The 15,214-nt window shown below is 47.1% G+C and overlaps 1 protein-coding gene across 4 annotated transcripts in view; it reads left to right on the top strand.

The window, feature by feature from the left end:
• NRP2 (neuropilin 2) overlaps positions 1–15,214 on the top strand; it is a 113,290-nt gene that overhangs the window by 23,552 nt on the left and 74,524 nt on the right. For all 4 annotated transcript variants that reach the window (XM_016196687.2, XM_016196686.2, XM_016196689.2 and 1 more), the window contains exon 3: positions 10,902–11,083. In XM_016196687.2, the coding sequence (XP_016052173.1) occupies positions 10,902–11,083 (182 nt within the window). The remainder of the gene's footprint in view (positions 1–10,901; positions 11,084–15,214) is intronic.

The raw sequence follows: 15,214 nt of genomic DNA, 5'->3' as shown, positions 1-15,214 counted from the left end.
TAAGTCCTATCTACGGGAAAAATGTATATTCTTTTTGTTTTGTCTTTTTTAATGGTAAGAGGGCTTGAAACCTTTGAATTAAGAGAAACTCAACAGGTAATTTAATTCCATTTTTCTGCTTCTGCCTGGATAAGTCATCTTGGGGGGAAATATATCAGCTGCCCTTGTCTTTCCTTCTAGAAAAGCGCGTCCATAATTGTCCTTCGTTGGGGGACCTTGTGCCTCACAGCTCATCTCAGTTGATTGCAGAGTAGACAGAGAAAAGTCCCTGAAAAGTGTTATCTGGGTATCAGATTAAAATTTGAAAGAAAAAAAAGAAGAAAGAAAGAAAATGTGAGTTGGGCTTAGTTTTGGGAGGGCAGCAAAGCATAATAAAGGAAAATCCACATGATTTTTTATGATTTTTTCCCCCCTTAACTTTGTAGCCAAGCATCTTGGCAGTCTATCAGTCTACATGTGTTTCTCTGCTCTACCTCCACTGTATGTTTGTAGGTGGTTGGAGGGACTGTCCGTTAGACAATAATGCCAAACATTTATTACACCCTCTGCAGGCATCAGACACTACTGCACCGAGCACTTTCCATGTTTTACTTCAACAACAAGCCTACGGGTCTGGTACGACTGTTATTCCCATTTAACAGATGGGGGCTACTGAGGCCCTGAGAGATCAAACAGAGAGTAATGGTAGGACTGGGATTTGAAGCCTGCCACCCAAAGCTGCCTTCATACACCTGTGTCCATGTACCTAGACCCGTCATCTGCTGTCCCAATGCTTAGGTGTTTGGGGCCTCTCTGATTTCCTTAGCTATTCTTGACAATTCTTTTCCTTTTCTCTTTTTTCATTCCTTTCTTTGCCTCTTCCTGCCATGTGGTCACCTCCGGATGCCGGCAGGGCAGTCAAGGAGAGAGAAATCTTTCTGTCTTTAAATACAAGCTGGAGGCCTGATTCTCAGTCAATAGTCTCTGTCTGCCTCCCTGTCATTCACCTCCTACTCCCCTGGTCTCCTCTAGCCCCCCTCACCACCCTCTTCAAATTCCCTGCCATCCTCCCGCCACCCCACTCTCCATCTAGAATCTGAAGATGTGAGGGCTCGTAATAGAGTGTCAGCGGAAGTAATTGATTCCTCACACAGAGAGAATTCTCCTGCCTTTAGTGTCAATGGAGCTGAACCAGAGCGTTGGAGGGTGAGCGAGACATGTAAACAGTCTATGGCTGAGCTGTCAGGGCGAAGCCAGGCACACAAGAGGGAGCAAGAGGGAAAACGGTGGAACAAATCATTGTTTCACTGGAAGGAAAGAGTAAATAATATTTCAGCCCAGGAATCGGCAGTTTGAAAGAAATGGTTGAGTGCTGGGAGCAGAAGGAATCCTGATGCAGGTTTTAATGGAAGAGTTTTCTTTGTCTCAAGGCAGGAGGTTTCATTCCCACCCCACCCCTTTTCTCCCATTATCATCATTATTATCATTAAAATAATTACCGTAACAATTACAGTTGATGAGACCTCAGGTTTATAGAGCACCTTTCATCTAAAAGTTCAAAGTGATTTGTCTATGTGTCATCCCTTTGAGAGTGGTAGGAGGGTAAGAAAGTACTATTATTTTTTTGGTCTTATCTGCTGGGAAACAGATCCAAGCAGATACAGGATTTAGGCCAAGCCTCAGGGCAGGCTGCTGGGTTAAGTCTGTGGGTTTCGCCTGCCCACCGGGGCCCGTATCCTCCTGTGGCCTGCCAGCCAGCCAGCAACACACTATGGCTGTGGGATAAATAAAGGTCCTCCGAGATCTGACTCACACTATTCCCGTCCTGCGAGGAGACTTCCTGCAATCTGGTTCCCTTTCTTGTAGAAGCTGGTGTCCTTTCTAGACATATTTCCTCCTGGTCTTATGAGCCTGCAGCAGAACACCCAACATTCCAAAACACTCGCTGCTTCCACCCAGCCCTTTCATTCGCAGGGGCGAGTGCTTTATTTAACGTGCTGCGTGGACAGGACTGCTTTGGCTCCACGTGCAGCCAGGTGCCTGGAGAACACGGCCATTGAAGAGCTAGCAGTTCTCAAGTTGCTGCTGAGAGACGGAAGCAGTTCCAGCTGACTGGCCACTGAGTGCTGGATTCAGAATCTCCACCCTGGCGTGGCAGCCGCCCTTCCTGCTTGGCCGTCACCACAGGCCCATCATTCCCACACCGTGTGCTTTTTGCACAGTAATGACAACTTTGCCCCTGGAGCCAGGAGAAACTCTGAGTTCTGTAACCTGAAGCTCTGAGTGAATGAAATGCAAGGACAGGGCCCAGCACACCTGCCACCTACTCCCAGATTGTCCCCTGCTTAGATTTCTGCGTGGGACATTTTTCAGACAAGTTTCATAGTTTCTGTGTTTTGTTAGGGAGCCTGGATGCCAGCAATGGAAAAATAGAAAAAAGATTGGGATCCTAAATCCCTGGAAAGCTATAAAGGACTTTTCCGATGCTGTGATTCCCTCATGCCCAGCACACCTCGTTCCCCGCAGGCTCCCGTTTTTCGGACAGATGGGGAGGTTCTGATTCGATCTCACAATCAGACCCTCTGGGAGCCAGGGTTAATGAGCACCTATTCCAGAGGGAACCATTTACCCAGCAAAGTGCAGGGAGGCTGCCCCTTCCATTCCCTTTAGGAGACACAAAGCCACGATCCCTGTTCCCATTTATGAGGTGAGGCAAACTGAGGCAGGTGAGCTTGATTGACCCAGACCAGCTAGGACAATGTAGGGAGTCTCTGGCCCTGCCGGGGTTCCCCTTTGAGTCCGAGCACCAGCTTACTGGTGAATGGACATAAATTGTGGCTGTTCTTACCTCCTTACCTCTCTGGTGTCCTTACAGAATTCCAGCAAGGGGCTGGGTAAGCGCACTGCAGAGGGTGAGGACTTTCTAGACATGGACAGCAGGCAGAAAAAGAAAGACCCAGCAGTCACCCTGAAAACAGCCTACCCCAAAGCCTTAAACTTCCCATTGGCACCAGTTGCCTAGAAAATAATTTCTTACATAAGCAAACACGTTCCATCTGAGCTGGCTCCTGAGCGCTTGCTGGTCCAGGAGCGGAGCGGCGGCCTCAGGAATGTGCCGCGCTGGGGAGCCGGGTCAGGGGGAAGCAGTGCTCGGCCAGAGGGTCAGGGGACAGGCCGTGGAGGCTTTGTTGTGTGCCCTTAATTCTCTGAAAGTTCATCTGCAGTGACATTTATCAGACAGCCTGTCTGGAGCGGGCTCCTTCCTCACGTTGCGAGGCGTTCTTGGCAGGCTGCTCTGTCAGGAACAAGGCGGCCGGGGCGCGCTCCATCATCCCAGGGCTTCTGCAGAAAAACAACCAGCATTTATAAATAGATGTTATTTGTAGTTTCCATACTCTTGCCTTCAAGGTTTTCTGGAGTAATTCCTTCAGTTTGTTTTGGGTTTTTGTCTTTGCGTACTTCCTTTGCCGGGTAGTCAGATTTCCTCCTCAAGAGCCATGGTGACCCTGGTGGTGAGGGGACTGTGAATAAGCTCAGAACATCAGAGATTTGTGGTGGGAAGAAATGAAGGAAGAAAATGGAACTGCAAACGGCCACTATTCAAAAACAACTGGCACCAGTTCAAGTACACAAACAAGTGTAGAATCTTGCCACTGTTCGAGTCCTTGGAGTTAGATCACAAATGATAATGTTAGATAACTAATAATAATAGCAGCGGGAGCAATAACAACTGATATCTACTTATTGAGCACCTACTATGTGCGAGGTGCTGTGCTGAGCGGTCGATGTGTATTAACTCACCAAATTGAGGGAAGTTAAGGACCTTGCTGTTCAGGACCCAGCAAATGGGGGAACCGGTGGTTTTGACCCCGGCCTGGCAGGCTGGTTTCAGAGCCTGGACTCAGACACACGGGGCACATGAGATTGAAGTGAAATCTCAAAAACTCAAGTGAATGAAGCACTGTTGCTGGATTTGTACAGGAGGATTTTTAGAAACCACCCTCTCTCGCACACCCAAGTTGTGGGGCATTGAGATTCTCTCTAACTTCATGATTTTTCTTTTCATCATCATGTGTTTGGTTTCCAAAGTGTCATGTGTATGTAACTCTGCTTTCCCCCAAGTCTACTATCCTGCTTTGTAGAACATAGGTAATAATAAAAATAGCCAGTGTCTCCCAGGCATGTTCTAAGGCATGTAGCATTGTGCTTGGGTCTGTATGTATCTTTGCAATCCTTCCAACAATTGAGGTGGGAACTATTATCATTTCCATTTTATAAATGAAACTGAGACCCAGGGAAGATAAATACATGGCCTGCAGTCATGTCACTATCGGGAGCCAGCAATTAGATGGGCCTGTCTACAGAGCCCGTGTACCATACCTCCCAGAGTACACACACCCTCATGGACAGATGTTTCTGTATAGGAGTAATTTAAGATTAATTTTTTGTCACACACCCCTTTTCTATGAAAATGTACATATACACAAACACAAAATTTCTGCATGTGATTATAGGGGTTCCCAACCTACTGAAACTCACCTGTGGACCCTCCTGAAAGTCCACGGACTTCAGAATACATGCTCTAGATCATACTTTAAGAGCTTATAAATACACAGGATACTATCTGCTCACTCGGTCATATGGTCACATATGGGTGTATATGTGCATATAAAAATACTTCACTTACAAAAATTAATGTTACCCCATCTAAACACTTACATGCTAGATTTCTACTGAGTGAGTCTTGAAACCATGAATTCTAAATCTGCTCACTGCTTCTATTGGTGATTTGTCTATTAATTTTGGCAAGTCCTATAGGCTTTGTTTAAACAAAACAGCTAAATAAAAAGAGCAAGAGTCTGTTAAGTCTCTAACTGAGACCAAGCTGTTTCTTTACCCCTGGTGCCTTCTAATATTCTTGTGCTTTAGCAATCTGACATTCCCTCTGTTCTCAGATACTCATTCAGCAATGAGGCAGAGGGACAGAGGTGAGGTCTGTGTGCCCTGGGGTGAGACTGTGTGGGTTCAAAGCCTGCCTCTGGCCTTTCTTTGTCTTGTGACTTTGAGCAGGTCACTTAACCTCTCTGAGCCTTAGCATCAGCATCTGCAAATGGATGGTAATTGGAACAGGGCATGGTGTGTATTAAATGAGGATTGAATGAAATAGTATCTCAACTGAAGGCCTAGCCCATAGTAAGTGCTCAGTAAATGGGAGCTCTTCCCATTGATAACCCAGCTTATCAAATGGGTGATATCAAGGGAAGGAAATTTGCTTCTCTCAAAACCCCACCTGATGGCAAGCTGATTTCTCCATGAAGGTGGGATGTCCCTATTGACCCCTAGAAGTAGGCAACCTGACTTCGGGCCTGAAGTAACCAGAGACTTTAGCACGGTGCAGACTGCCCCCTGCAACCTCTGTGTCTCAGCAGCTTCTTCTTTGGGAAGTTGTATATGACAGTTGTTTTTCCTCCCATTTTCCCTGCAGGTTTTAAACATAAGGATTAATAAGACAGTGTTTGTAGATGTCTTTGAGCTTCCTGGAAGAAAGGCACTCCAGGAGGTGATAAATTTTCTGGCCTGGATAATCTGCCCATGAAATGTGGAACTTTGAAAGTGTGAGAAAAATTTCAAATCACTTTGACAGCATTTTAATTATAGCTGATTTGTTTGCCGCTAATAGTGAAAATGCTGTCAGCGTGATTTGAGATGTTTCTTCCACTCAAAATGTTGTATTTCGTGTTTTTTAATCACAAGGCAACATTTTGGTTTCCAGATATCACCAGAATAACTCAGTGAATGTGTTGGAACACAAAGGCAAAGACTATAAAATGGACCACACACGCTAAGTTCCTCGGAAAGTGTCATCACAGAGTTCATTCTTCTGCACATGCAGCCCCAACCTCCAGCCCCTCATTGGTTCACGCAGCGGTAGGTCAGTGAGCCCTCCCATGTGCAGGGCACCGAACAAGTGTTATAAACGCAGCAGTGGGACGGCCAGGGCCTTGCCCTCCTGGTGCTCACTGTCCGCTGCAGGACACGGATTCCAAACAAACAAGTATAGTGACTAGGCCTTCACAGGTGCTGATAATAGAAGTGAAGGCAATAGGAGGGCGGTGAGATAGAGAATGAAGGCATGTCATCTGAAATAGGGTGGGTCAGGGCAGGTTTCTCTGAGGTGACATTTGCACTTAGAAGGATGAAAAGGTACCAGCCATTAGAAAAAGCTAACAGTACTGCAGGCAGAGGGAAGAGCCAGTGCAAAGGCCCAGAGGCTGGAACAAGCATGTCACGTACCAAATGTGATAGCTAATGCTTTATGTTACAAGTAGCATGAAAGGGGGCACCGCCTGGGAGGCAGAGGTCATGGCTTCAGGACTTGGGTGGGTACAGGTGTTCTGATGTGTAGACTTAAATCCCAGGGCATGGGCACAGCGTTTTTCCTCAGAGTCCCCAGGTAATCACCTGTGATACAGAAATCCCCTCATAAAGGAAGATTCCGGAAGGGGCTGACGTGGTGCGAGAAGGCCTCGGCGTGGTGAATGTAACCAGCCTTTGGTGGCCTGCCGGGAGGTGTCGCGCGTGGACAGGGTCGTGGGCACTAGAGAGCCTTTCTTCACCTTTGCTAGTGAGGAGAGGAAGAGACAAGACTTTGCTTTTCCATCTCTCTCCCCTGGACTCTAAAAATTAATCCCACTGTCAAGATCCCCAAGCCCCCAGTGTGGGTTTGGGGGGAGAAACAAAGACTTTGAAGTCAAGAAAGAAAGTAGAGAGAGCGTTCTCCAGGCAGACGCTCCACGGGTGATGTCAGCATCTGAGGGGAAAAGCAAAAAAGCACCTGAGGAACCGTTTTAGAGACAAAAAAAAATGAACCGGGAGTAAAGGGTGCTGCTCCCACCTAGGAAAGTAAGTAAATAAATAAAATACTAAAAGGTAGCGCTGAAGCTTTGAAAGGAATTTTTTCACTTATGAAGAATGAAATGCAAACATGATGGGTCATGTGTCTGTTAGCTGGTTTGTGTGTCCTTCCAGAAAGTGAACGGTGGCGCTCTAAGAGGCACGGCTCTTCAGGCTACCCCTGGACTGTTGGGGGTGAGCCCTGAGCTTGTACCCCAGATTCCTTTCCCAAACACACGCTGGCTCTCAGCTGCGAGCCGTGTTCATCCCAGGGCCACAGGCTTCCTGAGCTCCTGCAAGCTCTCACTCAAACCCAACAGCACCGAAAGTTCTGAGATTTACTCCAGCTGTGGCCAATCCCTAATAAAAGTTTCCCCAAATGAGTCAGCCCCACAGGAGGTACATGAGACATTCTGTGTGAAGTCAGCATGTCATTTGGAGTGTGTCTTGTCTACAAGAAGCCCAGCCAGAGCCCTGGTGGTTGCTGGGGTTTGTCCACAGGGCAGAACCCAGACACTGGAGGGAGGGGAGAGTCGGCCACCAAATCACAACTCTAGGTAGTGTTCCCCTCGAGCAAACCTTAGGAAAAACCAGCTTTTCTAAAAGGTTAAGTAAGGGCTGATTCTTTGCTTCACAAAAGGATTCACCAGAGGGGTCCTTTAAATAACCAGCTCAGAGAGAAAATGTACAATAGGATTGATTTAGATGAAAACTTTTTTCAAAAGGGCATCTCTTCACTCTGAGATGATGGTAGGTAAGGATGGCTTCGTAGCCGCCAGCATTACACAGAAGGGTCTGGGGCCCTGTACCCATCGAGGAAATTGGGGCCAGCCTGTAGCTGCGGCATTTGTTGGGAGCCCTGCTTTATCGATGATTCTGCTAATCCCTGAAATTGCTCCACAGGTGATTCGGCAACCAGGTAAAACCTCCCACTTCTGACCGAGGCGCCGGTGGGATGTCAGGGCCTGTCTTTGTCCTTCCTAGAGAAATTGGCACCACAGAGACTGGAGCCAGCCGGTGGTCTTTATAGAAATATTTTTAAGTATTTATTGAGCATAGTCCATGTCCTTGGCACTATTCTAGGTGCTCTCACGGGCTGCATCTTACTTAGTTCTTGCTGAGAGTCTGTGAGATGGATGGTGATGATGATGATGGTGATATTTATTTTTTCATCTGCTAACTTATGAAAGCTGGGTTATTTTTCCTAGCTCTTCTTTGAAAAAAACCTTTTTAATGGAAGCAGCTTTATTTTATATATTTGTGGCTTATTAGAGAAATGTAGGCTTATTGTAAACAATTCAGATAATAGGAGAGAACAAAGAAGAAAGTAAAAATTACCAATTGTCCCACCACTCATATATCTCCCCACTGTTAATATTTTAGTATGCACCCTTTTAGACTTTTTTGTATGTGTATGCAATGAAATATATGTATATTTATATATGTAAACATATATTCGCATATAAGTTTTACAACACACTTTTAAAATATCTACTTTTTTCAACTTACTATATCATGAACATTCTTTTCCATAAACAAAGAATAGAGACCTACAGCACTATTTACCATAGCAGCAGAGAATTCTGTTTTATCCATATATCAAAACTGATGTACCTGTCCTCTGTTGTTGGGCATTCGATATGATGGTGTTTATAAACAAAGCATCTTTTCACTTTTTATGTGCTGCTGCTTATATGTCCAGACACAAAGATTCCTATACATCTTTGCACAATTGTCTGATTATTTTCTTAAAAAAAATTCCTAACGGTGGGATTGCTGAAGTAAAGGGTATATACACATTACCTTTTGTCACACTTTTGTCAAGATTCCCTCCAAAATATTTGAATAGATGTGCATTCCTGCTTCTCCTGCACCTCTCCTTACTCACTCTGCCTCCCAGGGAAAGTCACTTCCACTCCAGGCTCAGCCTCTTCACCTCTGAAATGGGTGTGAGGACAGCAGGTCATAGTTAACATTTATTAGGCACACACTGACTGCCACGCTGTGTACTGACACTGTTATAGCTTATGTTGGTCATTTATATCTCACAACAACCCTAGGAGGAAAGTTGTAATTGCCCTGTTTTACATTTATTTTTCCCATTTCTGAGGCTCAGAGGGTTAAGTAACTTGCCTGAGGGCACCCCGTTAATAAGGCTAAGTTGGGGTCCAAGGCCAGTTGTGTCACTTCTGGGATGGGGAAGGGCTCTTTCTCACAGGGCCATGCACTTGCTAGTCCAGGTGAACCAGTGGTGTCTGCGTAAGGAATCCATGTGGCTTCTTCACCGCTGGGCATGCTGGGGGACATCACTATTACTCAGCCGGGAGTGACTCGCTCGCCACACTGACTAGTGTGGAAATAGTAAGGAGGGATTTTCCACAAGGTTTGGGGAATTTCCTTTGAGAATCAACTGTCTTCTCACTTTTGTTTTGGAAGAGAGTAAGCATGTTTTCAAAGTCAGCACCATCTCCCACACTGAAATCACAGACCCACACAAGTCCTCCACCCCCACTGCCTTCCTCAGTCTGTGGCCATCTCTCCAGAGCTCCTGGCAGAAACTGTGCCATCGCCTACCCTAGACTCTAATCAGCTTCTGTGATTCTTTTGGCTGTAGGATTCCAGCTCTCTGGGATCAGAGAATGAACCTATCCCGATCCACACCTTATACTTCTTTCACGGGCCTATTTATTTGGATATAGCCAAGCAATCTGAAATATGGGTCCCAGGGGCTGGAGGGAGGCCTTGGGCCACTCCTGCTCAAACAAGCCACTGGCAATGAGCTCACACAAACCCTGTGTGTGGCAGGCACATCCCAGGGACGGTAGCCTTTCCAGACCCTCTTTTTAACCGAAAGAAAGAGATTTTTTTCCACGTCGTTTTAACAGGTTGATGCAAAATAAACAAACAGCTGGAGAGGGAGATGGATGATTTTCAGTAAATAATGGTGCAGTGACCAGCCATTGGAAAGGAGCTGGTAGGGAAATTTCCCACCTCAGCAGTTGGGACCCCACAGAAGGGGCCCAAACAGAGCACAGTGAAGATTGCCAAAGCACATAGCAAGGCTGAAAGTATGTGTCTGTACAGATACAATGGTGCAGGATGTGTGCACCGTTCCAGGGGTGCCTTTGAGATGTCTTTCGCCACCCAGGACCAGTGTGATTCCATTTGAAATGAGCTCAGGCGTTGGCGGTGTGGGGAGGCAGCCCACTCTGCCTCTTGCTGAGGCTAGGAGTTATGTGCTCAGAGATGCTGGTCCCTGGAGATTCACCCCCTGCGCTGGGAGAAAGGTTTTTATTGCCTTATCTGATATGATGCTGATTCCTTTTAAAAACATGTTGTTGACCAGACATTGCTGATGTGAACTTCACAGAGTCCTCTCAGAGAGGGAGGTGGCCCATGTTTGGGGAGTCTTTGTCATGAATAATTAAAGAGAAGAGAAGAGGGGAGGGCCCAGAAGAAAACTGAAAAGTGGGGGAGGGAGCAAGGAACTAAAAATATCTCTGAAACATCCCCAGTGTGCCTGGCTTGGTGCCTAGCACCTTGCATATTTTTTTCATTCCATCTCTATCCCAACCCTCTGAAGTGGATATTTTTATTCTAATCTTCCAGATGAAGAAATGGATGCACAAATGGGTTAAGCAACTTGCATTGCTACAGAGCTAAGAGGAAACTACCAAGACTCAGAGAGATCATAATGGAAATAAAAATGGTTCTACGGAAGGAAGGAAAAAATGTTATTTGAGATATTTCATAAGAGTGATGCTACTGCTCTTATGTGGGCACGAGATAAGGCCTTAATATCTAGCCATCCGCTGAGGTGCTCATTCACTCTGTGGCTTCAGTTAAGCAATGCAACTTCCTGTGTCTGTGTTTGGCACTCTACAAGCACACATAAGTGACCTTGGATTAGCAATCTGCAACACCTAGGTGTCTAGGAATGAATGGAGGGCACATGAGTTGGAGTGAGGCAGGGGGTCCTTTTCATCTCCCTAGAGTGATATGTGCCCCTTCATGCCCTCCTCACCTAGGTATGACTTCATTGAGATTCGGGATGGGGACAGCGAGTCTGCAGACCTCCTGGGGAAGCACTGTGGGAACATCGCTCCGCCCACCATCATCTCCTCGGGCTCCGTGCTCTACATCAAGTTCACATCCGACTACGCCCGGCAGGGTGCGGGCTTCTCCCTGCGCTATGAGATCTTCAAGACAGGTCAGTGCGGTCATGGTGGGAGCCAGGAACTGGGCATCTAAGAGAAGATGGGGCACTGCCATCTGCTTCTGGCCATGGGGCACAGTGTACAGGAACTGCGTAATAGTTATATGCTCTCAGACAAATTGATGGAGGGGAGGTGGGTTCAAGGTGAACCTGGAGACAGCCCAAGATGAAAAACCATTTAAACTTTTCACCCAACTTGAGAAGGCGAGTTGCAGGGTTAGTGCTGGGTGCTGCCTGACAGGCCAACAAGCATTGTTTGTGGCACCAAAAGAGGGGGGGCACCAATTAAACAGAAAGCCACTTTTGGAAAGAATCTGATTTTTGTGTTTTTAAAAATCACAGTAATCTTCATGGGAAAAAGCAAAACATGGTTGACCTTCCTCCTAATTACTTCACGGTTTAATGTTGCCTTAATTTGGAATTACATGGGGCAGGAGAACATAATCTTTTTATTGTTGAGAGTCCCTAAAGATCTCACTGTGACCTGCCCCCTCCCAGTGGGGTCATACAGAGGCTGTTAAATTCAGATATGGTTCCTAGAATTTCCCCTTGCTCATCCATTTTACCACTTCTACCCATTGAGCCCCCACTTCCTAAACGCCAATGAAGCTGACCCCCTGAAAAACAGTAAAAAAAAGGGGTGGGGGGGAAGGAGGCGTAAAATACTGCACGTCAAGGTGACAGCTTGCTTTCCATTAGGTCCCCTTAGATTACTGAGAGTAGGGGCCAGTGCTTATTTCCATAACTGGGTAGAGCCAGCTGTCAGCCACAAGGCGCTGGTTCAGCATCTCCACCGAAGCACTGCAAGCAGCGTGCCCTCCCGTCTGATATGTGAGCTCATTATCTTGAGGCCAAATGAAACTTATCGTCCAATTCTTCCCTCTCCCTTGGCCGCTCCACCATCTAAGAGGCTGCCCGCCCCATCTAACGAGTGCTCCCCTCACCAGCCTAGGTTTTGCAACTTGTGGATGGAGCCTGGTGAAAGGGGAGGCCTTGTCATCGAGAGGCCCAAGTCCGGCGCCTGTCGAGTTCAGTGTGAGGGGAGCTATTCATATATATTTTCTTTTTCACTAAACAGTTCTTGAAAGGAAATGGTAGCTGCTGAAAGCACTTTTTATATCCACTCTGTCTAAATATTTGTTGGATTTGTCTGCCTGAGAACAAGAACATAGAGTCCAATGAAGGGGTGAGGCCAAGGGAACTGTATCAGGCCAGAGTGGGAGCCCGGACTCTCCCAGGACACAAGTCCCAGGAAGGTCCCTCTGCCGTGGGTCCTCATGCCCCTGACTCTGTGAGGTCACAGGGACTGACAGTCTGTGTCCAGTGGCTCGAGGCTGGTGGGAGGCTCCCAAATAGCTTGCTCCGCAGTCCCTTGAGTCCGTACAAGATTCAGATCACTGATGAAAAGCTTATTGTTCCCTGCCTGGGAGCAGTGGGGGAGAGTGGAGAAGAAGAATAAAAGAGTGTTGCCCTCTTCTAGTGAAGGGGACAGGTGTGTCAACCCTAGCTCCTAACAGAGGCACAGTAGATGTTGTTAGATGAATATATGCAAACAGATATGTAAATCGGAAGAACAACTGTAACTTGGGGCAGAGTGAGTGAGCCCTCAGTGAGGTGCGACTAACATGCTACGGTCATAACAATGAGGGCTCCCTCGGGGGGCTTGGCAAGCAGAGAATCTGGGAAGTCTGTTAGGTAGGAAGGTCCCCAGTGCGAAAGCTGTCGCTCGGCTCCACTGTGCTCCGAGCAAGGTCTTCCAGGGAGCTGGCGACAGGAAGTGAGAGCGAGAGAGCAGGACCGTGCAGGCTCACCTCTGTTCCTGCCTCCTGACTTGGTGCTTCGCAAGAATGCTGCCACATTCTTCAGAAAGCCACAGAAAAAGGGAATTTTAACGCTGTCCCTCATGCAGATTTGAAGGGACGGTGTTAAAAGATAAAACACACAAGAGGGTATATTATAACTGGGCGTTGAGGCTCTGAGGACAGGTGGAAGTAGGATTTCGAGTGAGGCAGCGAGTCCACGCACTTCCGAGACACAATAGTGCCGGCCAAGAGAGGGGGCTTGAGTGTGGAGAAATGGGGAGCCCCATTTAAGGACTGACACTGTCTGTACCGGGAAGAAGGAAATTACTGCAGTGGGGGGTGTCCTGCTGACAACAGCCATACTTCTGGGGAATGGAAGAGGGAAGGTGAGAGCCCAGTGGTTTTCTCAGGGCCACTTACCTGCCATCATACCCACTGCAAAGAGCAGCTCTCAGCATGTGCAGGGGTGCACAATTCAGCATTGTTCCAGGTGCCGTGCCCTGCACCCACTGTTGGAGTCTTGAGAGAAAATACACCGTTTACATCACCTGCCGAACATGAAAGAAATGCACGGACGTTCTAAAGAAATCCAAACAAACACAGCTATGTTTGCTGATCAGATTCATAGAGAAAGAAGGAGGAACCATAAACACAGATACGCAAATAACCATACAGAGGGCTCTGGAAGCCTTCGACGGCACACTGCCTTGGCAAGACTGCTGCAAAATTAAACCCACAGACATACACCCACAGCTTGGGTACAGACAGGGGCCATGTGGCTGGAGTGGGAGGTTCATGTCTGCCCTGAATGAAGTGGTTTATAAAAGAGTCTATATATTACCAGACTATCCACATATAAAAGGGTAAACCAAAACAACTCGTAAACTTAAAGGCTCTCCAGTCACCAAATCATGAGCAGAACAGAGAAAGGAATTTTAAAGTAACTTAAAATATAGCATCGGAGACTGAATCCCTGGAAAATGTGGTTTGTTTGTTTGTTTGTTTTCTGATGCTCCTTGGACCAAAGTTCAAGATCAAGTTTTCTTTCCTGGTGCTCAGTGACATTCTGGGAACTGCAATCTCTGGGGTCGTTCACAGACAGAGAAAGCCTGGAGTGCCCGCTCCCCCCACTCCCGGAACTGAAGAGCTGTATTCACCTCTGGTCAGGCCAAGCTCAGCTTTGGATAAATCCACCATGTTGTAAAAAGCTTTATGCGTACAGATTCTTCTTCCGCTTTCAGGGCTGCTGTAAAATTTACAGTGGAAAAGCACGGCGTGGACATTTTTCATACCCGAGCCCTTTGGTATGAAATCATTCACTGCAGCTGAAATCCCCCAGCTTCTATGGACAATCTCAGCACTGAGTGAACTTGAGTATTTGTTGACTGAGCTATTTTTTTAATTTTTTTTTTTAATCTTTAGCTCTGTAACACATTACAGAAAAGGATCTTGGATTAGGTAGATAGCTGCAAAACTCAACTTTTGTCTCAAGGAGAGTCACCCTTTTCCGAGATCCCTTCTCCACATTTGCATTCAGCTGCCTGCTTTCTGACACTTTGACCACAGTAAATAATGAGATGGTGCAATTACAAACTCACGATTATAATGGGAAAGTTTGAGTTTTCTGCATAAAAAGGGTAAAACTCTTTGCCTACCTCATTCCAAATAAGCCAGGTCAGAGACAGATACACACTCTGTTTTTCTTTTCTTTTTTTCTTTCCGTAAGGATGTCAGATTACAAAATTCTGCCCAGTCAAGTGCAGGGCCTCAGAACCTGGAAACAGTGGGCACTTTAGGTCACATCTCCAGGCTGCTCTCAGTGTTACTCAGTGTCCTTTGTAGAAGCCTCTGGCCCCCATGGATGATTCCACCGTGAATTCCCCACTCCCAGGGGGGTGGGGATTCCCCTTGCCTTGGAGGGGAAAGACAATGGAGCCAACTCCCGGAGGGAAAGTCAGGGTTCCTCTTCTAGCTCTGGAAGCAAGTTGTGAATAGAGACTAAATTTCCTCTGGCTGAGTGACCCGCGGGAAGAAGGGTGCACAGCAGTCACAAACGCTAACCTTTTCAAAGTTCCCTGAGGCCCCAGGACCTGCCTGCTGGCTTGGCTTGGCTTGGCCAAACTGCCTTACCCCAGGCCATTGAGGGAGGCCCTCGGGAGCTGAGGGCTGGATGGTAAAGGAACTGGGGACTCTTTGGTTGACACACAGGGGGAGGCCATCCACCTCCTCCCTCTGGCCCTGGCCCCCCATGGGGCTGCCCTGCCCCCAGTGACTGAATGCAAAGCTGCTGAGATGTGGCACTTAGCCTCCAACAAGTCCTGAA

The sequence above is a fragment of the Miniopterus natalensis genome, chromosome 8 (assembly GCF_054644295.1).
Source record: "Miniopterus natalensis isolate mMinNat1 chromosome 8, mMinNat1.hap1, whole genome shotgun sequence".
Classification (NCBI taxonomy): domain Eukaryota; kingdom Metazoa; phylum Chordata; class Mammalia; order Chiroptera; family Miniopteridae; genus Miniopterus; species Miniopterus natalensis.
Note: the sequence above shows the minus strand (reverse complement) of the source record. Positions and strands in the feature narration are given on the sequence as shown.